General features: G+C 37.4%; 1 protein-coding gene across 2 annotated transcripts in view; it reads left to right on the forward strand.

Moving 5' to 3' along the window:
* The window catches only part of MAGI2 (membrane associated guanylate kinase, WW and PDZ domain containing 2), a 746,179-nt gene that overhangs the window by 211,463 nt on the left and 510,368 nt on the right, over window positions 1-24,348 (forward strand). For both annotated transcript variants that reach the window (XM_010001790.1, XM_010001791.1), the window contains exon 2: window positions 15,166-15,282. In XM_010001790.1, the coding sequence (XP_010000092.1) occupies window positions 15,166-15,282 (117 nt within the window). The remainder of the gene's footprint in view (window positions 1-15,165; window positions 15,283-24,348) is intronic.

Consider the following 24,348-nt stretch of genomic DNA (forward strand, 5'->3'; position numbering starts at 1 on the left):
CAGCAGGAAAACAAATCTGGGTGCATATGCATTAGGGTTTCAGTTCAGATCTGAAATCAATATCCTGATGGTCCCTACTTTGTTGCATTTTAGTTCATCTTGCACATCAGTCTCACAGGGCATGAACTGTGTTCATTTTGGATCAGGATAACCCAAGAAGCAACCAGCTATGAGTGGTCACCAAGCCCAAGGGATTAGACTAGAACAAGTACTAAGCATCACCCATAAAGCATGTACAGTCCAGATGTTAGGTCTTCGACCAGTTGCTCTACTAGTCTGCTGCCACTGAACCACACTATTTGCTAATATTGATATATCCACTCTAACCATTGACAAAAGCATGAAATATTAGTTGGTGGTTTTTAGGAGATACTACAGTGCTGACAGTATCCTCAGAGGTTATATTTCCTCTTGGTTTTCCTTGATGTACAGCATTCCCTTTATTACTGAAATATCTCCAACCAAAAAAGCTGTGAGCTCCATACATTCTCTGTTCCCTTTCTGAATTAGGGCATCTGCCAGTTCTTCCTTAACAACTGGTGAAATAGTACATCTTTTATGTGTTCCTTAAGAACAAAAACACAGATAATTTTTTCCTGCTGTCTTTGGTCTTTTGCTGATTAGAAAGACAACTGTAGACTGCTTTACAGGAATGACTACTCTACTCAACTCAACTCTACTCAACATTTGAAATGTCTCTCCTTATTTGTTTAATTGAAACACCAAAAACCAGAGGTCTGTGGAATACCTCTGAATTCACTTCATGAATAAGATCACAGCTTTAACTGAAGTCTGTCTTGACACATCCAGCCAGTCTTGCTGATTATTTGCTTCAAGCTTCAACCAAGGTTACACATTAAGAAACTTACTGAAATGTTTTGGAGTTTTTGCTGGGGCACAATATTTATTTATTAATGGGGGCTCTAAATGGTATTCCATTTATTGAGTTCTTTAATTGCAAGTAAAAGCATTGTTTCCCCTCAATATTCTAGTCTGAAAGTCTTTAGACTGGTCTGCCTGTACTTTACTCATATAGACATATATAGATCTTTCTTGTTCTTCTTCCTTATCTCTGACAACTATTGCAAGAAATAGGTATAAGAACATAGATGTATTAGATACATGCAGATATATACAGACCCATCTAATATTTGTATATGCTTGCGTGTTTGGGACATGAAGAGCTTTGGCCCTTCAGGTATCTTTTCCTCTGGGGGAAGACTCAGTGTGACTGACATGGCTCATGCTCACTCCAGCACCCACTTCCACTTCAGCTATTATGCTAGAAAGTCAACAGGTATTGAGAGCACCACAAAAAAACAGGAGAGATGGGAAAGGCAAGATGAGTATAATGGGAAGAAAATGGGTAGAAGGAAAGGAGACTGGAATTCAAGGTACAAGGAAAGATACTGAGAAGTAGGGAGTGGTTGAGAATGAAAGAAAGGGAAGAAAAAAAAAAGAAAAAAGCAGTTTTAGACAAGAGTCTCTTTTGTGAATTGAAATCGCAAATATTTCAATTATTGAGGCTAGCTCACTAGCTAATTAATGCTAATGTCTGCAATTTTTTATGCAGGATTCTTCTTGTATTAGTATGTCCAACAACATGTTTCAAGTCAAAGCAAACCAACTCTTTTATCAGAAATGCCAATATATGGAAGGTCAAAAGGTTGGACATGCCGCCTATTAAGACTGATCCCCAAGGCACATAATCTTTTCAGATATTGATGCAAGTTCCAGGAACTTTGAGTAAGTCCAATACTGCCTTTCTGTTCTTCTGTCATGTAAACTAGCTTACAATCTTGGCAGTCAAGGAGCCTTCAGAAACTTACCTCAACATTCAAATTAAATGCTTAGCACATTTAAGTCTAGAGTGACTCTTGAAACAAAGAAATTGGTTTCTAAAGTGCAGTGAATGGGGTGGTTTATTTATGGCATGAAATATGCATGGAAAAGTCCTTGTTTCTTCCTGTGTTACTATCCTTCTTCATCTGTCCTCCTAAAGCAACAGACTTGCAGAGTCACTAAATATAACCCCCTGGGTACACCTCTGTTTTCTCTGTTCTGACACTTTTATACCCCAGAATCTGAATGTAGACTCACTCTGGCATAGGCATTATTTGAGTTTATGAGTGTAGGCTGAGTGAACAATCTCACTTGCATACTGGCGTTGTTCTACATATGAGGCCCAAGTCCACTCATATCTGTCCCAGAAGGCTTCACAGTAGTAACAACTGTGAAAATGTAATAAATTATGCATGAAACAACTAAGCATTCTTCTCAATTGAGTTTGGTCCAGTAGATCACAGCCATTGGGACAATGTGCCCGAATGGTAAAACGTGAATCTAGAACTCCGTCATCTCATTTATGTCTCCTGTTGTGACACCTCCCTGCTTCTGGGGATGCAGAGTGAGCAATTTTAGTCCAGCTGGAGTCCTATGTTTTGTTCTGTGGATCAGCAAACTAGGGTATTACAGAAGTGCAGTAGCAGCCTCTTCCCTGGAGGCTGAGGGCATCGCGTCTGCAGGCAAAGTGCATGATCTTGCTGGAGTACCCACCATCTGCCTGCCCAGAGCTCCTGGGAACAGGAACATTTTATTTTTCTGTTGAAACATATTATGTAAGCACAAATAGATTAAACAATGTAATTTTGCACAATGCACAGTGTCTCTGTGAGTAATTTACATTTTCTAGAGTGCTAATTAAATCAACACAAGGGGACTCAGCTAACCGAGACTGTCCCAGAACATAATGGCATCTTCGTGCACTGAGCAGCTGGTTTAGTGCTCCAAAACCAAGTGCTGTCTTTCATGCTAAAATACCACACTACAAAAAAGGTACTTTTGATTGCCTAAAGACATTGGTCTGTTGGCTGGGCTTAGCAACACACAGTAATTTGAAAGTGCTTATTGAGTGACATTACAAAGACTCATTTTTTAATTGAAAAAAATCAAACGTATTTTTGTTGCTTTTTTGAGAACAAGCTAATTTGGAACTACCTTGTCGTTGTGTGTTGGGGATCTGCTCTGTTGACGGACACAGAGACATGAGTTCATGCAGTCTGTGTGCCTGTCTGCAAATGTAGAAGTGGATTGTCACTGCATAGAAAGCACTGTCTGCAGTTAAGCACACAGCAATAATATGCTTGGTCTTCTGCACATCTTTCTGTTGTATGTAGTGTTTAGTTATTTGTTTGCCTTTTTTTTATGTGCTTTATTTGCTTTGCTCTGAAACTAGTAGAAATATTTTTATTTAGTATGTGGAAACTGGAGGGACTGCAGGAATTGCACCCTGAGTGCAAGTGATTCAGAGGCAGAGTTAGAGAGGATGTCTGCTCTGCCACATTGCAGCAGCCAAAACATCCAGGCTCTGATGGCACTTTGATTTTTCCTTGCCAGAGATAGTCTGCTTTTGCTTCTCAGAGATAGACTGCTAAGCACAACAGCCCAGAGCTTGACCTAGAGCAATCATTCCTCTGATCTGAAATGTCCTGCTACCTGTAGCTGAGTGGTTTTATAACTGTTGCTGAATTTAATTAACACATAAATAAAGCAAAATATCAAAGTTCTGGAGACACTGGACCAAGCCCAATGCATGGTGCTGCATGGTGCTACTGAGGCCTCAACAACTGCATTTTAATTTTTCATACTGAAGTATAACTCAATCTTTTACCAAAATTTACACTGCTTTGATTGTATTTTTACTGCACATCTTTGATGCTTGCATAGTGTGATGGATTGTGCCAGAAATTAGATTTAATGGGTTTGATATTAAGGTAACAGATACTATCTGTCATGCTGTTGTGCTACAATAGCTAATGTTTGTCATGATAAAAGATGTTTCAATGACAAATTAGTATTTTTCAACCTTACATCAAAACCAAGCAAACCCCTTGGCTTACTTGTACCTTCATTTTCTTTCCCAAACTAAAATTTCATCTTTATTCTAGACTTTTAGTTCTCAGTATCAATTATTAATTATTATTGTAAGATTATTAATTGTTTTATAAGACTTCACAAACAAAGAATGATGAGGTATTAAATGTCTTCAAGAAACAAAATAGGATTACTTATGCCTGAAATAAAATAGGATTACTTATGCTAGTTACGCAGTCTTTTAAACAGCAAATACATACTTTTTTATAGGTTTTTCTAGCTATATGTAAATTTAAAAAAAAAATAATTATAGTGAAATTGTACACTATTTCCAAGTTTTTACATACATTTTATCAGAATATTATTTTTTTTTACCTGCTATCTAGAGAATATTTTACTGACTTGGATGCCTTACAGAAAATGACAAGCCCCACCCCTGTCAGGGAAAAAAAAAACACTTTATAATTAAAGGCTGCAATTCCCGAGACAGCACAAAATTAAAACCTGAATAGTATATAGCCTTTGAAATACATCTGCTACACTTTGAATGAGATTAATAATGCAGTGTTCATACAAAACTCTAAATACTATGTCTACTGCTAATGTAGTTATTTACTGATTTATTTGTATTTAAGCCTAATAAGGACCCATTCAATTTGCACTGCAACTTTTTTTTCCAGAGAATCCCAAACAGTCCACAGACTTTATCTGCTTTTCTGTGTCAACTAAAATGCAGGTTTCTTAGTGTGTAGCATGTGTCACCACCTCAACACTATCCTACAAAAACTAAATAGTGTATCTGTGGGGGTCCTGTGGCCTCAAAATGCTGAGGCCCTTGCCCACACTTGGCTTAGAAGGAAAAGTGTAATTTGCCCAGTTTCCCAGATGACTTTCATTTTGTTTTCATGTGCTGAGAAATTTTTTGAAATTTAGTTATTGGGCACAGCCCTGGTGCACTTATGTAGTAACTGCAAGATGGAATCATATGGACTTCAATCTGAAAGGAACATCACACAGAAATGAGAGAGCGAGGATCATGTTGCTTAATTGTGCTGGGGATTATGTTGTGTATAAAGCTGAAGGACATCTTGACCTCAGGCTTATTTGGATGTTTTGTGTTGTCTTAATTTCCCATTACTGAAAAATAGCTGTAAAGCACATCCCATTTAAATTTTTCTCAGCATTTTACTATTGCTTTGGCTTCATATGAATGCTGTAATGCTTGAATAAGGAAAATAGTTTGTTGGGTAAGGATATGCATTTGATAACATTTATGCAATGCAGTCTCAGAGATTAAGAATAATTTTGTGAACTCTGCTTTCCAAGTTCTGTTTGTCTAGTGCAAGTTGAGTTTGCGTTTGAGGTTTCATGGATATAAACTCTGCAAAGCTGTGTGCTGCTATTAATGCAACAAGCTATTAGAAAGCCAGGAAGTAATGTATCATGGTAGTGATTTTTCATGGTGCATTACGGGCTGAGACTGAGATTCTACAGACTTTTAAAAAGTTGGGGTACCATGATTCAGATACGAACCTAAATAATATTTTGTAGCTATTATTAGAACTCATACAATGATAGCCACTGTGATCTTGCTTTCCTCAGAAATTTTGTGGTTTGGGGATTTTTTTACCCAGATAAATCTTTTGCTTTTTACAAAATGTCAGCACACAATTCACAGCCTACTAATATGGCAATATTATCTCCAGAAGTAAAGAAAGTAAGGCTTTATCTCAGGTAATTAAAATTGTGCATCTCTGATTTAGGTAAAATACATTTAAAATAATTCAAGTCTGGTAAAACTATGCCACAATTCTGATCCAGTCTTTCGTATTTTATTCAAATACTTGTCAGACCTCAAAGTTCCATCACAGTTGTCTTCCATGAAGAAGATAAAACTAAAAGAGTATTAGAGAAAAAGAACATTTGTGTCCCTAGCAGAGGAATATTCATATTAACCAGAACAGTAATTTTTCCATTAAAGGTTGAGGAGCAATTGCTGTCTACTTTTAAGAGGAGTTGGGTTTATCCGTTACAAAGCAAGGACAGGATGATACTTGTCCACAGTAAGATAATTTTGAATATGTTCTTGTAAATTCTGCTTTTGTTTGAATAAGACTTGTAAAAGATTCATCTTGAAGACTGACTGTCTATGTAGTTCTCAGTGCAGGGCTTTAGGAGGGTAGCACAGAGAGGACTGTAGAGGCTGTGTATGTGGAGAGCTGAGGTGGCTTTGAGTATGAGTAAGATGTGTGTGGTTGATTCCTGAGAAATACTGTCTGAACATACCCTTCTTGCAGGGAGTCTGGGCATTAAAGTTGCTGCTCCACCAGATGACCCCAAGAGAGGCTGCAGGGTTTCAGTGTTAGGTGACTCACCCTTACAGCACAGAGAATTAAAGTGACGCAGTGAGGCATAATTTGTACCCAGCCTGAATGAATGAGCCTCACATTATCACCATTATTATGTATCAGAGATTAACGCTACATTTGAGCTTTTCCAGAGAAGTCAATTTGTAAATGTGTTTTTTTTCTAAAGAGTGTGTCAGTAAGCAGCACACAGGGAGAATTTTTTCCAAGTATATATGTGGAAAAAAATTTCTGCTGTACTTTGATTGAAAAATAAAATTGTTGTATCTTTTGAGAACCTGGTATAGCAGGAGGTGTCCTTGCTCATGCAATGTGGTTGAAACTAGATGAGAAAAGGTCCCTTCCAACTCAAACCATTCCATGATTATGACCATTTTTTTTTCATTTCATTAACTTGTCTGTTGGACATTTGTGGCTAATGTGGATTTTCCTAGAACTCAAAACAGCTTCCTGGCAATATATCCACCCCACATAACAATATAAATGTTTTTCTGAAACTAAAAGCAGCCTTATTAGTTCTGTTCAAATGTATTAAGTATGCTAAAGGCAATCTCTGTTAAGCTTATTCTGTGAGTTTCCGTCTTTATATGCCAGCAAATTTCAGAGGTTTTTTCTTTTAGAAGAATACCAATAAGATATTTTATTTCCCTTTACCAACTGTTCTTGTTGAAGTCAGTTGGGACTTTTCTATCATTTTCTTTGGGAACTGTATCTGGGAGTTAGGTCACATAACAAACATAGGCCTTAACAAATTTCAAGCTCTGTCGTGATCCACATAGAAGGAGATTCTATGAGTGGGAGCATCTGAATGCCAGATAGCAGTTGATACGTTCACATTTCAAGAGGAGAAGTCTATCCTTGCAGATATTACTGGGCTTTATGTGACTGCACAGGCTGAGAGTAATTTTTTACATTCTCACTTTCTAAGTATAATCCCTCACAATTTTGTGTTTGTCAAAAAAAATATAAAGATAATTATTTCCCTTGTAGTAAGTCTTGTAGGAACAGTAACAGTCTTTTAAATATCTCAGTAGCAATTATTAATGTTTATGTGTAGGTTATCAGTCAAATCAACGATATACTGGAGGCACCTACAAACAGCTGTTTCATAATTAGCTTCCAGTGGATTTAAAAACTAGAGTAAAAGGCAGTTCGTTTCCAGAAAGACTTTGCAGCGAAGCAACAGCAGTATTTTTACTTTATTTATGCAACTACTAACTAGAACACCAAATAAAACATAAGTATTCTGAAAGCAAAGTGCCCATAACTGTCCTCTTCTGTTACATGAAGTACAGCTTAACATTTTTTTTTACCAACCCGTTAAAATCATGGTATTTACCAGTCAAAAACTGTGCTGGATGGTCAAATAACTGGAGAGAACAGAACAAAGTACCTTTAAATAGCAAAGCTATGAAAGAGTTCTACTACTTAAATGGCAGTTTTTTGAGGTTAACTTGGGCTTGCCTATCTCAAAGTCAATGTTGCATGCTGCCAGCAGGCTCTGGAAGGTGCAGCAGCTGGCTTCAAAATGGAAGGTTGTTTCTGTAGCCATGAGGACTGGAGATCTACTATTGTAGTAAGAGCTGAAGTTCAGTAATCTGAGATAGGGTGTAAAATGCACATGTGTTTGGGTCAGCTGACTCTCCTGCTGACACAGTCATCCGGTGTCATTACAAACCACATTTTTGCTTCTGGCACAGTGCACAATTGAGTCTCATATTTCAAACAGAAGCTTAAGTTTAGCCAGAAAATTAAAAATAAATAAATAAATCTGGGGCATGATTTACTTTCACAGTATTCCACGTATCCATTGCTGGTTTCATCTTGCTACTGCTGCAGGTTGTCCTGTTGATCTAGTCTTTACTCAGGCTTCCCCAGTAGAAGGTAACATAAGGGCATGTGTAGCACAGTGGTGATTTGAACCCAGGTTGTCCTTAAGCAGTGAGGAATCCACCATTCCCAGCAGCAGAGAAAGTGGAAATTTCCTCCACTCTGAAGATCAAAGAGCATACAAAACTCAGCTTGTCTCCTGGTCTGAGGAAAGCAGGTGAAATACATCACCAACAGAGATTAGGTGATTACATATTTGTACAGAGACATGCATCCATATATGAATGCTCATTGGGCAGAAAATTATTCATTGTTTGCCTACATTTTGTTGGGTTTTTTAATACAGTCTGTAGTCAATATATAGTACCATCCCTATGCAATTTACCCTATAAGCCCTACATTTCTGTATTTTAAAACATTTAATTTAAAATGCTACAAGGGAGAAATTAAAGGATTTATCTAAGAATTGAAGTGTAAATGTATGATAAATAAAATATACATATATATGACATATGATCATGTATCTGACATACAATATGAAAGATCAATAAGCAAAAAGATTAGTTATATAATCCATGCACAAAAAGAAAAGTCTACAAAATAGGATATTAAAGAGAAAGCTGTTTCCCCATCAACAAGCTAAATCACAAATGACACATTTAAGAACCACAAGATGTACATTTTTCCAAGGCCTTTACTCTTGAAATTTGTTTAGATCTCCAGTAAAGGATCATGAAATATAATTTTTTTTAGTTGTCCCAAGTATGAAAGAAATTGATTTTCTTCCAAAGGAGTCTAATTTTCTATCAATAAGTCCCTCTTGGTTCTCTGTCACATTTTATCTTACCACATATTGCCCAGTGATGATAGTTCAACCCTGATGGTTTGAAACTTTGCAGATAAGTCTGATGGTGGACTTGGCTGAGGGTAAGTGGTGGAAGGCAGGCAGAAATTAAAAGAAGACACACAGATTTTAATCTAGGGATAGGAGGGCTTTAAAAATAAAACGTAATCTTCAGCTTATTACTGGAATGTAATACATGCTTCTTATAATTTACTAAAGTTTTGTTGAATTGTTTTCAGACTACTGTTAAACTGTTTTTTCTGGAATTCTGAAATGAGCTCCAGGACTTAATGTGCCAAATATATGATGATTGGTGAAATGCCAGCATTCATCTTTATACTTCTCTGAGCACTAGATAGGTTTGTTGAGAACAATTTCCCTTAAATAATAGGCTTAGCTGCAGGCTGTATTTTAATAACAAATCCTTATAGAACCCAGCTAAGTGTTTTAATATTACTTGGAATTTTCATATTCTCTCCTAAAAGTGATTTTTTTTTTGGTTACTCTTGCCAGTTAAAGGAACTACTAAAGCAAATAACCTCATACTGGTTCAGAAATATTAAATGCATGACATCTTTATTAATCAAGTACTAAGACAAGACATAATTAATTTGTTTATAAAGTATTGTTTGTACTATGAACATTAGCAATTAATATAAGTAATGGTAATCATCAGTGCCTCTTTAATTAGTGCCTCTTTAATTAGGGTTAAGGATATTTTCTTGAAGTTTATTACAATGAAATATCAATAGCCCTGTGGAATAAAAAAAAAGTCTAGTGATCTTCTCCTGAGAGGACCATCTGGAGAAAGAAACTTTGAGGGAAGAGGGGATGTGGCAGTTAGTATTTTTTTTATGTTTAAAAGCTTTTCAGCTACTTTAGGGAGCTCATAGTAAATAGTGTGCATTGGCCTGAGTGTTCTGGAGCCCTGGCTGACATAGGCTCACTCACAGCTGAGCAGTGCCAGTCACTGCTGCTCAAGCTTGCAAGGCTGATTTTTGCGGACACACCAACCTAGAGCTGTGTGGGTCTGGAGAACAGGACTGGAAGAAGGGAATCACAGGTCACTTCAGGTTAGGTGTGTATGCCAGAATGAAAAAATCCCAGATATGTTTATAGGTAAGTGGGCATGGTGTTACTGAAGTGATGGGAGTGACTGAGAGGTGTTGTATACAATGATTTCAAATATTCTGAATTCTTGCTGGACCATTAAAAAATATTCATAAATTAGCAATTAAACCCTGTTCACAACTTTTTATTTATGATGGCTATGATTTTCTAGTTACATCCCAGAGAGAGTAACACACAAAAAATTAATAATAATAATAATAATAATAATAAAATAATCTTGCAGCCACTTTCATGGGCAAAAGATATTTTTATCTCATTAGTAGAGAACTAATCTATCAGATATTCCTGATACCTGTTTTAAATATTCTGAATTCTTGCTGGACCATTAAAAAATATTCATAAATTAGCAATTAAACCCTGTTCACAACTTTTTATTTATGATGGCTATGATTTTCTAGTTACATCCCAGAGAGAGTAACACACAAAAAATTAATAATAATAATAATAATAATAAAATAATCTTGCAGCCACTTTCATGGGCAAAAGATATTTTTATCTCATTAGTAGAGAACTAATCTATCAGATATTCCTGATACCTGTTTTAAAGATGTCAGACCATTATGTAGGCTACTGATTGAAAGGTCAGTTAGATCATCTGTGAATGATGAAAGATAAGTTAGTCTACTATGCACCAAGTCAGATGTCTTCTACTGAAGAGGTCTAGAAGAAACTTGTCAGATGTCCGTGGAGGTGTACCATAGTATTCATAGTATTTATATAAAGTTCCAAGTAGCACTTGAGTAAATATTTGAACTGACACTCAAGTCTGAAGTGGAAGCTTGTTGAAAAAAAGGGGAGACATGCCTTGATGCAAGTAGGGCAGTAGATGAGAAGAGGTCGTTTATACTAAACATCTTCTTTCAGAGGGTGCAGATCCTAAGGTATTTCCTTTATTTTGCTGAGGCACAGGTTATATTCAGATGCAATTCTAGATGTTAGAGTCTTGTTTACTCAGATATTTGTAACCAGGAGTACATACAGAACCCAGGGAAACTGAAATCCTTTAAATTTTAATCCCAGCAAGTAAAATTCCTATGGTAAATTGTTCTTAGCTGAGATGCAGTTGATCATACTGTTAGAAAACAAATAATTTACCACATGAGATTTTGGGAAGTCAGTTTACTGAAAGGCTATGATACAAAATAAGAAAATACTAAGGTGTGAATAATAAAAAATATTTGCTGAGGACTTAAAACCATAAAAATTATGTTATGGGTAAGAAAGAAATTATTTAGAGCTAACATTGTGGGAACAATAGGGATGTTTTTGTTTACAAGTAGTTCTTCATTGAAAAACAGATTTCAAGAGTAGACTCCAGCTGCAGCATCAGTGGGTTACCAAATAGGAAGTTACAAAAACAGAGTTACAATAGTTAGAGAAAATGAGAAACCTTTCTCCCTGTCATTATCTTGGGAATGGTAATTACCTTCTTCAGTTTTGAATCTTTCAATGAGCTGCAAACTATCTAATACCCTTTTGTATGTGTGTTGTTTAATGTATTTCTTTTCTGAATGGACTTTGATACTACATTTTATAAAGGGAAGGAAGCTTGACAGAAATACATTGAAACACTGTAAAAAGATATACTTTGCTTATTAAATTATAACATGCAAACAGAATATTTTTTAGCTCATCCAGTGTACCTAATTTTATAAACTCTGGAATCAAATTCAGTCATGGTTGTGAATTTGCTATCATGATTGGTAGCTGTACCTAAACCAGACATACATAATACAAGAGAATGTTACTGGAAGTATTTAATTCATGTTCAGTATTTCCCAGCTAGCAAAGCAATGGGATTCATTGGAGTGAAATGAAACTGAAACAGAGTCTAGGCCTCAAGCCAGGAAAAAATTTAAAAAAACAAAGCCTTGTATGACTGCAAGCCTGTGCATGCTCTGTCGCACAGTTGTCAGCCTCCTCCCATGGCAGTGGCCAAAGAACATTTTAAATTATGGTTTCTGGGTTGTGTTTCTAAAGCTTGTGCTGTATAATACCTCTGACACACAACAGTTCTTCCTTTTGTTGTCATACACAGTGAGATGTGGCTTTTGGGAGCTCCTTCTCCCTGAGCTCCTCCTGGTGAGTTGCTGTGCAGCTGTAGCAGAGCTGGTGGTATAGTGCCAGAGGCATCAGCCATCCCTGAGCATCTTTCCAGGATCGTCCTCTGTGGGTTGGCTGGGAATAATAGAAAACCAAGGAGTTAGATTCATGTCAATAATTTTTCAACCTCTCGATGGCTTTCAATGTATTACAAAAAAGAAAAGAGGAAAGTTGAATTTTATAGACACCCAGTCACTTGTCTAACTGGGTGGGATGGGACCACTAAATACTGCAGTATTATTACTTTCTGTAAAAAGTTTATCTCTCATTGCTTCTTTGTCTATGAACTTACAGATAATGTCACCAAGTTCCTTTTTTCCTTCAAAGGGAACCAACTGACAATATTTTATGTCTTTTATTTCAGCCCTTTGGAGGACATAGTCCTAGTATTATTACTCGTTATTCTTGATTTATATAGTCTGTGACACAAGATCTAACTCATGCTGCTAAATCAAGGTTGGTTTCCATACTTCTGAATCACTATTTTTCTTGCAAAAGTTTTATGGCCCCATACTAGCATACTCAAGATTTTGTTCTGCTTATACTTTAAAAGGATCAGACTGCTCAAAAGTTCAGGTATTTTAAGTATGTGAAAAGTACATCTGCAGTCAAGTGTGCTTTTGACAGGCATTAGGTAAAACAACAAAGCTTTTTAGGGGAGAAAAGCAAAAGAATGTCATTTGGAAGGATGATATAAAATATTACATCTGCCTTTCAGACTCTTGAATTTATTAATTTTTTTTACATTTCCCAGGATGTAAAATTCACTGTTATTCCAGATTCAAAATAAAGGTAGCTTATGCCCACAGAATTTCAGTTAGGTCGGAAAACAGCCTCAGTTTCAAAGAAGAATACTTGCCAATTGCATTTGTGCTGTCTATAGTTCATCTGACTGCTCTTTAAAATAGACTTTGCTAATGTCACAGTATATACTCAGATATGAAGAAAAAAAAAAATAGTTTCCCTTGTGCATGGAAGCTGGCAAGTTTTTTTCCTCTGCACCATGTACAGGTTTTGTTTCTGTTACAGACTTCTGCTTTTGAATCTATATGTAACAAATGCAAGGCTGTAGATATATCCTATTGGAAATATATTTTTTTATACTCCGGTTTGGAATATGCAGTTTGCCAAAAATATCAGGTGACTTTATGAAGTACTTAACAGGCCTTTATGCATTTGTTAACATATGGTGAAGTAAATGGCTGTGCTTGAAGCAAAAGGCTGTAAATAAAAAATGCACCTTGAGGGTCAGAAACTTGTGTAGGTTCCTAAACTTACTTATGTTGTAAGTTGAAGGATTCAGGTTTATGTCAGTGGGCAGACTACAGCTGTTGTATTCGAGCTGGCATTTTCTCAGGCTGCCAGAAAGCATCTGCATCACTGGGCATGTTTGGTATATTAGAGTGAGAAGAGCAAGTGCTGCAGGACCTTTACTCTCTGCAGCCGATCAGAAAAGACAACTGACTCCAGTCAGGAGTGGACGGTCTCTCTGTAGCTTCCTCTAGCCCTCCTCTCCTCTGAAATCTCATCAGAAATTAGCGGAAGTAATTACGATCTGGTCTGCAAACAGAGCTCCTTGCTAGAAGCAGGGTTAGTGGTATTATAGTATACTGGGAGGCTCAGCTGGGATCCTGAAAGAGCAGAGATCTGTATGGAAGTTCTCAGCACTTGGGAACTGGGCATGCAGGTATTTCTTTGTGTCTGTTACGAACTGAAGCTTTTTTCTTCTTCTACTTCTTCCCTTCTTTAGATTATAAAACTCTGGTGGGTTTTTTTGCATTTGGGTAAAGGTGACATAAGTTATCTCTAAGCTTTTTATAAACCTTGAACAAAAGGTTTTTAAATCATTGGCAAAGAGCAGCAATAATAAGATTATGGACTTGTAATTGGAAGATATATAGGAAAAGCTGTAAGGAGAAATATATTTGAATTTATAGCCAGTTGTGCTCTGCAGTGACTTTCAAATAATTAAATACGGATGTTATTTGTTACTTTTTACAGGAAAATATTCATATAGTCCAAGTCAATAAGACTTTTGGTGGAGGGTTCAACAGCAAATACCATTTGAAAAAAATTATTTAAAGTTGAATGTGTAAAGCAACAAGTTAGGAATCTATCTTGCAATTTTTCATTTTAGGAATATATGTCAGAATTCAGTGCAGTAATGGTTTTCTGTATTTTTCTTATGTCAGAATTTCAGAGAAGAAAGAAATGCAGTTATTTATAGGGATTTTTTCCATAATTATGAACATGATACATACTCCAGGTTAAAAGAAATGGGAGGAACAGTCAGGAAATGTTTATTAATCCTGTCAGATTAGATTTACAGGTATTCCTGTGATAGTGGAAAATGATACACCAGTCAGTGGCTAAACAATTATTTGTGTTGTTTTATCCTTATTATAGTTATAAGTGACAAATACAGGTTGTTTGGGTTTTTTTTCCTTATGTGTACAGCATTATGCTGATATGTTTTGTTACTAATGATTCTTCTCAGTGGTGGAAATAAAACATGTGCCCTCATTTTCTATAGTATCTTTTTCAGATGTAAATGCTATTAGAAATAAATAACACAAAATATTATATCATATGATCATGAAGTACAGCTGCATTTTATTCTGGTTACATTTGGACTGAAAACACCGAAATTACAGAGACATTTTGAACCAACATTTTTTTATGTAATAGATGGGAAATTGGTACACAGTCATGGGGAATACAATACCTAATAATGTATTGTTTAGATACATATTTAGATAGTTGCATAATAACAGTATGTTCCATTTTGTGGAGAAGAAAGTTGGCACCTTTGTCTATAACCCTACTACTTTACAGTTATCGATTCTCAGTAATATTTATACCAACGACATGCCTTAACAAGAAAGCTCTCTGCTTGTGTCATCCATTGTGAAAGAAACATGAAGGAAAATGAGCCACTGAGACTTTCTGAGTAATTCACTGCTTCCATCAAAGCAATATATTTTAAAATCATGCTTTCATTTGTCTTTTTCTTGACAGGAGGCATTGTTGATAAGGACCTTCGTCACTACCTCAATTTACGGTTCCAGAAAGGTTCGGTGGACCATGAGCTCCAGCAGATCATAAGAGACAATCTCTACCTCCGCACAGTGCCATGTGAGTAGGGTGGAGATGAACCAATCTGTTTTCTTAGTGGCAAAAAATACCTGAATTAATGCTGTTGAAGCCATTTGCAAGGCATGAAGAGGTAAACTGTAGATGAAGCAATCTTCTTGTGATTAGATTTGTGGTTTTGTTTCATGTTTTCGGTGTTCTTACTGAAAATCTGAGCTGCCTAATGCTGAATTAATTTCTGAAGTGGCATGATCTTGTCAGAGTTGAAGTTTTCATACACTGTGGTTCTAGAATAATAATATTTTTTCTTATGTTGTTTTAAAAAGCACAAATATAAAGAAAGATGCAGTTTTCTGAGCTGGTTACATTGATGTTCAACAGAGAGAGTTTTATCTGCCCCATATATAACAATATAATACTTTACATAATAATAATATTTTGCATAATAATACTGAGGGCTTAGAATGCAATAGGGCAATGGAGGAAGCTAGGAAATTTTGTTGTTTGGGTGCAGCAAACATGGCAATGAAAGTTCATATTGTTCATGCTTGCATACATGTTCTTTTGTTGTTGCATAAGTTCATGGTACCTGTATCTGAAATATTCTGAAATATTATGAAACCTCTAAAATAATTTTGGTAGCTATTGACATGATTCACCCAGTTCTGCAGTAGTCATGGAATTAAGCAGAATAACATAAGTTGAGACTGACTGTAAGGACCATGCCTTTCAGAGCAGATCTACTTGGCTCATGGAGAATATATAGTTTAAAATGAACTCAAGTTCCAGTATTCTTCCCTCATATGATAGTTGCTTAGTAGACAAAAAAAGGAGAGCTTCTGATTTTGTAAAAAAAAGGGTGCACCTCTGACCTTGCAGGCTTGAAGAAGGTAAACTGAGTAAGTGACTGTGCTGTTTATATGGTAATGAGTGAATGCTCTCTGAAAGCTGTGTTGTTTTGAATGCTACTGTACTTTTTTTCCTTCATTACATTAAAGAATGGAGCTTCGAAAAGCTCCACCAAAAAAAGACACTCAAGCATTTCCCTATTCTTTTGGAAGCTGGAGATAAACAATTATAAAGTCTTTATTTCAGGAGTTTCATTCATCCCTGCTTAAAAAGGAAGGTAGAGAAAAACATAAAAAATTATTACCTGTATGCAGAAAATAAAACCCAGTACATTTATGTGAGATTTGTTAGTTAGGTTTGTCTGAAGGTGCTGACAAACATCCCAGCTGAGATGTGAATGCAATTGCAAAGATGTTTTGAGATTAAATCCCACTTAAGATGCCTGCGGGGTCATTAGCATTTGAATATACTTATTACAGCCCCAGCACAGGCTTGTTACTGACAAAGATCCAGATTAAAAAGAAAGGAAGTGCAACAATATTGCAACTACTGCACATGTGTAACAGGTACAGTCTGTTGGCAGTATGGACATGAGGAGTAGCTTTTGCTTTTGTTTTTAATGAAGGCAAAAATAAAGTGTTCTTGTTTGTCAAGTGGAATATAGTGCTCATAGAAGGAAATTTATCTTCCAAAAAATAGCACTGCAACCACAAAGACCACAATTTAGAACCTATAAACACTTAATATTGCCTTTCCTTTCTGCTGTGACTTACCCATCTTCTGTGTCAATTTATGTGGTTAGATTCTTAGATCATTATTCTAGTACATATTGAGCTGCTCTAAGAACAAACCAGATTTTCAAAAATAGTATAGTGCTGGATGAGACAGCTGCTGAACTGCTAGGTAAGCAGGCTTGTTCTTGGATAGGGTGGAAGGCTCTTCAATAGTAGTTGTAGGAAAAACCCACAGTGCATGAGTAGTATATTTTCTGTGAAATTTCTTGGAGATCCTATGAAAGTAGCCCTCTTGAAATATGGGTATTTTAAAATAAAGAATTAACAAATGCAGACTGGGTAATAGGTACTTAGCTAAAGTATTTTCCATAATCAGGTAAATTAAAAGGACACCATTGCATAGATTGCAATCCAGATTTCCCCTCAATCAGAATCGAGGAAAATCTTTCTCAGGGCAAGCTTGTTCTGTTTCCTGCAATCATATTTACAAGAGAAAAGGTTCTTAACTGTTTTCTTTTTTTCATGTAACCGAACTAATTTCTTAATACTGAGCTTACACTTCAAGCCTGCTTTGTGCAGGACTTTTTTTGTGTGTTTTGGGTTTGTTTGGGGTTTTTTGGTTTTTTTTTTTAAAGTTCTGTCCATAGGCTGAGAGTAATGGTTACCCATCCAAACAGTGTACTTTACGACTAGTAGGGAGGTTTATTTAGTATGCAGCAGTAACAGTTAACTGATTATACCTACAAGTTCACTTAATGAGTACAAGTTATTAATGTACTTATTGCAAATCTTGCAGTGGATTCCAATATAGCAAAAGCAACACTCAGGTTGGTCAAATTCTTGTGCAGAAGAAAGAGAGAAAGCCAACTGCATTCAACGTACTCTTTATTTCCAATGACAAGGTCATCACATAAAGAGGGGGGAAAAAAATTCTGAAAAATAGATGGCAACCTTTTCCCTTTAAAAAGACACCTACAATCTTTCCTCAGTTATAGAGGTATAATTGCCAGTGAAAGCTGAAGAACCTTCATAAAGGAGTCCTTGACCTGATGTTTTTACTGTTCCTTGCTTTTTGTTCATGGGCTGCACTGGTCCTAGCTGTGGAGAGGGCATGACCACTGGTTTCTCAACCTTTTGGGTCAGATTAAGACATCCTTTAATTATGTCAATTTAAGTGAATATTCTCTGTGAAACTAGGAAGCTGAGAACAAAATCCGTACTTGTTTTGAATCAGGGTGAGTCAAATGTCATTAAAACAGGTAATCTAGTATTTATTGCATAAGAATTTAAATTGTGCATTATACAAGGGTATGCACCAAGGCATGGGTGGGCCAGAAAAGCGTGACATGAGGGTAATGGATCAATTCTGCCCTCAGAAACTGTGGATCCTGTGGATGGGTTGAATTGGTTGGTTTTGTGATCCTTGCTTTTCTCTATTTTTAATAATGCAGCGGCACTTTTTACCAAATTAGAAATGACTGTTTAGCCCTAAGAGTCAAATGCTGCCTTCCACACGTGGCTGCAGTTCTCAGTGCCATATGAAATTGATTTTCACTGCATTGTCAACAGGAATTACACACATATATCCCAGGGCAGAACGTGCAATTGTATTTGCAGCAGTCGAGATGCAGCAGTTAACTAGCTCTGTCCCCAGAGCCATGTGACAGCAGTAATGAAACTGATACATAAACAAGAAAATAAAGAAAAAGTTCTGTTAATTTGAAATTGCATTAGAAAAGCAATAAAGCTTTCAACACACAAGGTCAAGAAACAAACTTTTTAAAAAATACAGCATTGCAAGTAATATAAAAGAAAATATGCAATCTTTAGATGGAGGACTGAGCAGTGGACTTCTTTCAAGGCACAGGTCTTGTTTTAATGGAAGCAGGAGGAGTAGAATTCAGGTGTTGGGAAACTAAAAATAATACAGATGAGAAATATGCTGAGCAGCTCAAAGGAAAAGAAAAAAAGAAAAAATGCAGTTTTGGGGCAAATAAAGGTTCACAGGTCTCAAACGTCATCCATGTTTTCTGAACTCAATCTCATGCATGTTCTTTTTCTGTTGCATGGGCTTTTAGCATAGTTTCATAGAATCACTTTGATTGAAAAGGACCTTTAAGATCCTAGAGTCCAACCATTAAGCCCACTCTGCCAAGTCCAGCACTAAGCCATATTCCCAAGCGCCACATCTAGGCAACTTTTAAACATAACCAGGGATGGTGAATCGACTACCTCCCTGGGCAGAATGTTCTGATGTCTGACAACCCTTTCAGTGAAAAAGTTCTTCCAAATGTCTAGTCTAAACCGCCCCTGGTGCAGCTTGAGGCCACTCCCCCTTGTTCTGTCACCAGTTGCTTCTGAAAAGAGACTAGCTCCTTCTTCTTTACAACATCCTTTCAGGTAGTTGTAGAGGGTGATGAGGTCTCCCCTCAGCGTCCTTTTCCTCAGACTAAACATCCCTTGTTCTCTCAGCCACTCCTCGTATGACTTGTTCTCTAGACCCTTCCCTAGTTTGCTCCCACTCTTCTCAACATGCTCCAGCACCTCAATGTCCTTCTTACAATGAGGGGCCCAGAAATGAACACAGTGCTTGGGGTGCAGCCTCACCAGTGCCGAGTACAGGGGCAGGATCACCTCCCTGGTCCTGCTGGCCATGATGTTGGCCTTCTTGTGCACACTGCCTTTCCTGGGCACACTGCTCCCTCATGTTCATCTGGCTGTCAACCAGCAGCCCCAGATCCTTTTCTGCTGGGCAGCTTTTGAGGCACGCTTCCCCAAGCCTGAAGCGTTGCATGAGGTTGTTGTGACCAAAATGCCCGATCTGGCATGTGGCTTTGTTGAAGCTCATGAAGTTTATCTCAGCCCATTGATCTAGTCTATCCAAGTCTCTCTGTAGAGCCTCCATATCCTCAGGCAGATCAACTCTCCCTCCCAACTTGGTGTTGTCTGCAAACTTACTGAGGGTGCATTCTATCTCCTCATCAAAATCATTGACAAAGATGTTAAAAAGAAGTAGTCTCAGTACTGAGCCGTGAGTAACCTCACTTGTGACCAGCCACCAGCTGGATTTAACTCCATTCACCACCACAATTCACCATCCAGCCAGTGTTTTACCCATGGCCCATCCAAGCCATGAGCAGTCACTTTATTTATCAGAATGCTGTGGGAAACAGTGTCAAAGGCCTTATGGAAGTCCAGGTAGACAACATCCTCAGCCTTTCCCTCATCAACCAAGCAGGTCTTCTTGTCATAGAAAGAGATCAGGTTCATAAAGCAGGACTTCCCTTTCATAAACCTGTGCTGCCTGGTCCTGATTGCTCCTTTTCTTCCTGACATGCAGCCAAATCTTTCTATTCAGCCCAGCCAGGCTTCTTCCCCAATGGCTTATCTTTCAGCATTTGGGAACAGCTGGTTCTTGGGCCTTTAAGACTTCCTTCTTGAAGTATGTCCAGCTTTCCTGGACTCCTTTGCCCTTTATGACAGTCTTCCAAGGGACTTTGTCAATCATCTCCTGAAAAGATCAAAGTCTGCTCTCTGGAAGTACAAGGTGGCAGTTTTACTCACCCCTGTCTTTAACATTCCAAGAATTGGAAACTCTAAGTTCATGGTCACTATGCCTTAGACCTCCTCCAACTGCTACTCCCCCCACAAGTCCTTCTCTGTTGGTTGGCTCTCTCATCAGCTGCATTAGGAAGTTATCTTCTGTGCACTCCAGGAACTTCTGGGGCTGTTCTCTCACTGCTTTATTGTGTTTCCAGCAGACATCTGGGGAAGTTAAAGTACCCCATAAGAACAAGGGTTAGCGATTGTGAAACCTCTCTCGACTACTTATAGAATATTTTATCCCCCTCCTCATCCTGGTTGGGTGCTCTGTAGCAGACTCCAACCACTATATCACCCTTGTTTGGCCTTCCCTTGATTCTTATCCATAGGGACTCAACCCTGTCATCACTTTCCTTAATTTTTAGGCATTCATATGTCTCTCTAATATAGAGGGCCATCCCACTGCCTCTTCTTCCTCACCTATCCCTTTGGAAGAGTTGCCATTGATTGCAGCATTCCAGTTGTGTAAATCATCCCACCAGGTTTCCATGATAGCAACGATGTTATAGTTTTCTTGCTGCACAGTGTCCTCCAGCTCCTCCTGTTAATTGTTTTAATACTCTAAACTTATTCCTGAAATTATTTAGGAATACTATGCTTTGAGGTTATCCTACAACACTAAAAAATAGCCATGGTAAGAAGTGGTAGTTGTTAAACACAGGTCAGCAGTATCTGAAAGCCTCTGTCCAAGTCCAGAGATCTGGAGAAAGGCCATGAAACACCTCTAAGACTGTGGATGTTACAGGCAGACAACAAATTAGTCACGCGGCACCTTGTGCTTGTTAGTGCTCTCAGCAAATTGCAGTTGCCATGTGGACAAGCAGCTTTCCAGACTTCACGGAGGTGAGAAGAGAGAGCTCTAACTTGTGTCATCACAAAAATAAAGCTTTGGGGACAGTATGTGACAGGATAGCAGTTTTAGTACTGACAGTCATGGTCAGACCTGTCTCTTTTGATATGTCCTTCCAAGCAATTGCAAATTCCATTTCTTTAAGAGCTGGAAAAGTAGTGGTTGAAAATAGAGTATGTATTATTCCTTCCCAGATGGGGAATATGAAGTGATAGCAGAAGACATTGGGATTGAACAGCCCCGGAAAAAGTCAAACAGTGACAAGCTGATTCATAGAAGTAAAAAATAATCTATTAATTTGAAGCGGTTGCCATTGATATCCTCTGGGATTTAACCGCAGATTGACAGTAGCTCAGGTGAATTGCTCTATCCCACTGCACTGATTTACAGCGCTGGAGGATACAGCCCAGAAGTGAATCCTACACTGGCCACATATCAGAAGTGATAATGTGAAATAGTTTAAAAATTAAAAAACATGTCATGGGGATGAGGAAGTTTCCATCCTAGTGTTCACATTTGGAAAAACAACAGTTTATTAAATAATGGAGAGGACTGTGTGTGTGGCTCAGACTTATTGCATTGGATAATGCAGTAATACAGTTAAAACAGAAGACTTGGAGGAAGGATGGTTTATTTAAGACATTTGTCAGCAACACAGGTAAAAAGGTTCAGTTTGTGACTCAGCCACATGCTATATGTGAGTGCCCACAGGCAAGAATGTAATCATTATGTGCTGTAGCTCCCCACATAAGGAATAGTGATAAGTCCTTCTTTTACTTAGTTTGCCTATTGGTGTTATAATTGCTGTGTTTGGTGAATATAGGTGATACACTGAACTGCAAATATAAAACTTATGAACACTTAATAACATCCTTCCTTTCTGCTGTGTTTTCTTATTTTTTTCTATCTTCTGTAAATTCTTAGATTCTTGGGTCATTTTGAGTGACTTTAAATAAGACCTTCATTTTCAAACGTGCTTTTGCTCTATTCTAGTATAATCTGGTCTATATAAAAATATATTTAACCTATATGCTGCAGTATTGTGTGCATATTGTTGAAGTCATATATTATAAAGTGCTTCATATTATGAACTGCTTCTGTTTATTGACTAGTCCTCTTCCCAGAAGAGAAAGAGAATGCAGTGATTTTTATTTTTTTTCTTTCCTTTTCTGGACTTGCTTTTGTTTGTCATATATTGCAAAGGTAAGTGCCATTAGCCATTAGAGGAAATTTCCATCTCCAAAACAGTCAGCATCTTTCCCTCTAACAGAGAGGGAAACAATGTAACAGTGTTACATTAGGAGACCATAGGCATTCATAATCTTCATCATGAGTACTAGTCAGAAGAAGTGAGGCACTTCTGGTTGAGCATATACTGAGTTATGATGAGACTTTACTCTCCTGTCCCTCCTCCCTGGGGTTGGATGTAACAGGTGTTATCATGGAATAATAGTTTATATCAATTCTAGTACCTTTTATATTATATATTGGGTAAATACTGAAAGAAATACCAAATATACATCCAGGTTTTCATCTGAAGTTTCTGAATGTAAAGGTGAGGAAACAATAGCAGGAGTCAAGAGGGCAATAAATGTATGTTGGGTGAGGGATCGACCTGCTGAGAGGCTCTGTGTGTGTAATTCTGCTGATCTGAATAAACATGTGAAATATATTTAGCTAATCTGTATTTGGAGAAATAGAAGGCCTTTCAAATTTTTAAAATACTTTGCTCCTCTTCTAAAAAGTATGTAGCCAGGAGCATTCAAAGGAGAATGTATGAAACAGACTTGCCAGTGGTTTCATTTTTTTTTTTTTTCTTGTAAGTTTATTCAGTGACAAAAGTATCTTTCAAGAGTGGAAATTCAGTGCACAGCTTTGTTCTTAAAAGAAACAAATTAGAAAGTCTAGATATTGTCAGTTAAAAGACCTGCCAGTTTGACGTCATACGGAAGTATTCTTAGGATAAAATAACCTGTGCTTAGCGTGCAGTACTGCCAAGAAATGTCTGCATCACTGGAAATAACAGTACCTAACTTTAATGACTGTTCTTTCAGACAAGTGTTAGTTATTGCTTAGATTTGACTTTGATGGCTCAGAACAGAGCAATGCAGAGCCCTGGGGAAATGTTCTTGCTGTTGTGTATCTAGTGGAGCACACCTTCGAGGTGTACTTGAAGCAGACGCATTGGCAAGCATATTCAGCCTTTTTTGTATCTCAAGGAAATTAAACTGAAACAGGTAATTCTGTGCGATGAGAGTCCCACTGGGCTATGCAGCACAGCCATGTGTACCAGAAGATGATGAGGAGGTCACCGCTTAAAATAACTGGCAGCCTAGATAGAAGGGGCAAAGAACAGTCAACAAATAAACTCATAGCACAGACAGTGCTTGAGTTGACTTGCATGAGGTGGAGTGGTGGTTAAACTGGTTCCCTGTGGACCATGAGTTCTTTTCTGCCAGCACATGCACTATTCCTAATTATCTCCTGGAAGTGCACACGGTACATTGACCTGTTTCTCTGAAGACACTGGGAACATCTGGTTATAAGAGATAGACTTATGCATCATCGTACTGACTTCTTATGCAGTTTTATGGGATTTTTGTCTGTTTCAGATCTGAGTGGAAAAGGTTACCATCAGCATTGCTCTGCCTCTCAGTCAGTAGACACAAAGCATTGCTGGGACTCAGAGGGTGTTTAGGCTGTGGGCCGTGCATTGTCATCAGTGGGAAGCCCTGAATGAAAAGAAGACCAAGGACAAAACAATTTTTAATTTCTTTTTTAATATATAAAAATTAATTATAATTTTTTTTAATTAACATCTATCATAAATGAATGCCCAAACTTTGTCTACAAATAGCAACACTGATAGAAAATACTGTACTCTTTGTTAGTCATGAGAGAAAGCACACATCATTTCTGTCACCTTTTCTCAGACACTTCTCAGCTCTATATATTGAGGACACCAATTCTCAGTTATTCATTGCCTAATACATCTGTTTTAAATAGTCACCTTAAAATAACAGGTATCCAAAGAAAATAAATACTGTTGAAGGGGAGATGGAATGTGTCTGA

Source organism: Chaetura pelagica, unplaced genomic scaffold, assembly GCF_000747805.2.
Source record: "Chaetura pelagica isolate M959 unplaced genomic scaffold, ChaPel_1.0 scaffold137, whole genome shotgun sequence".
In the NCBI taxonomy this organism is placed as follows: domain Eukaryota; kingdom Metazoa; phylum Chordata; class Aves; order Apodiformes; family Apodidae; genus Chaetura; species Chaetura pelagica.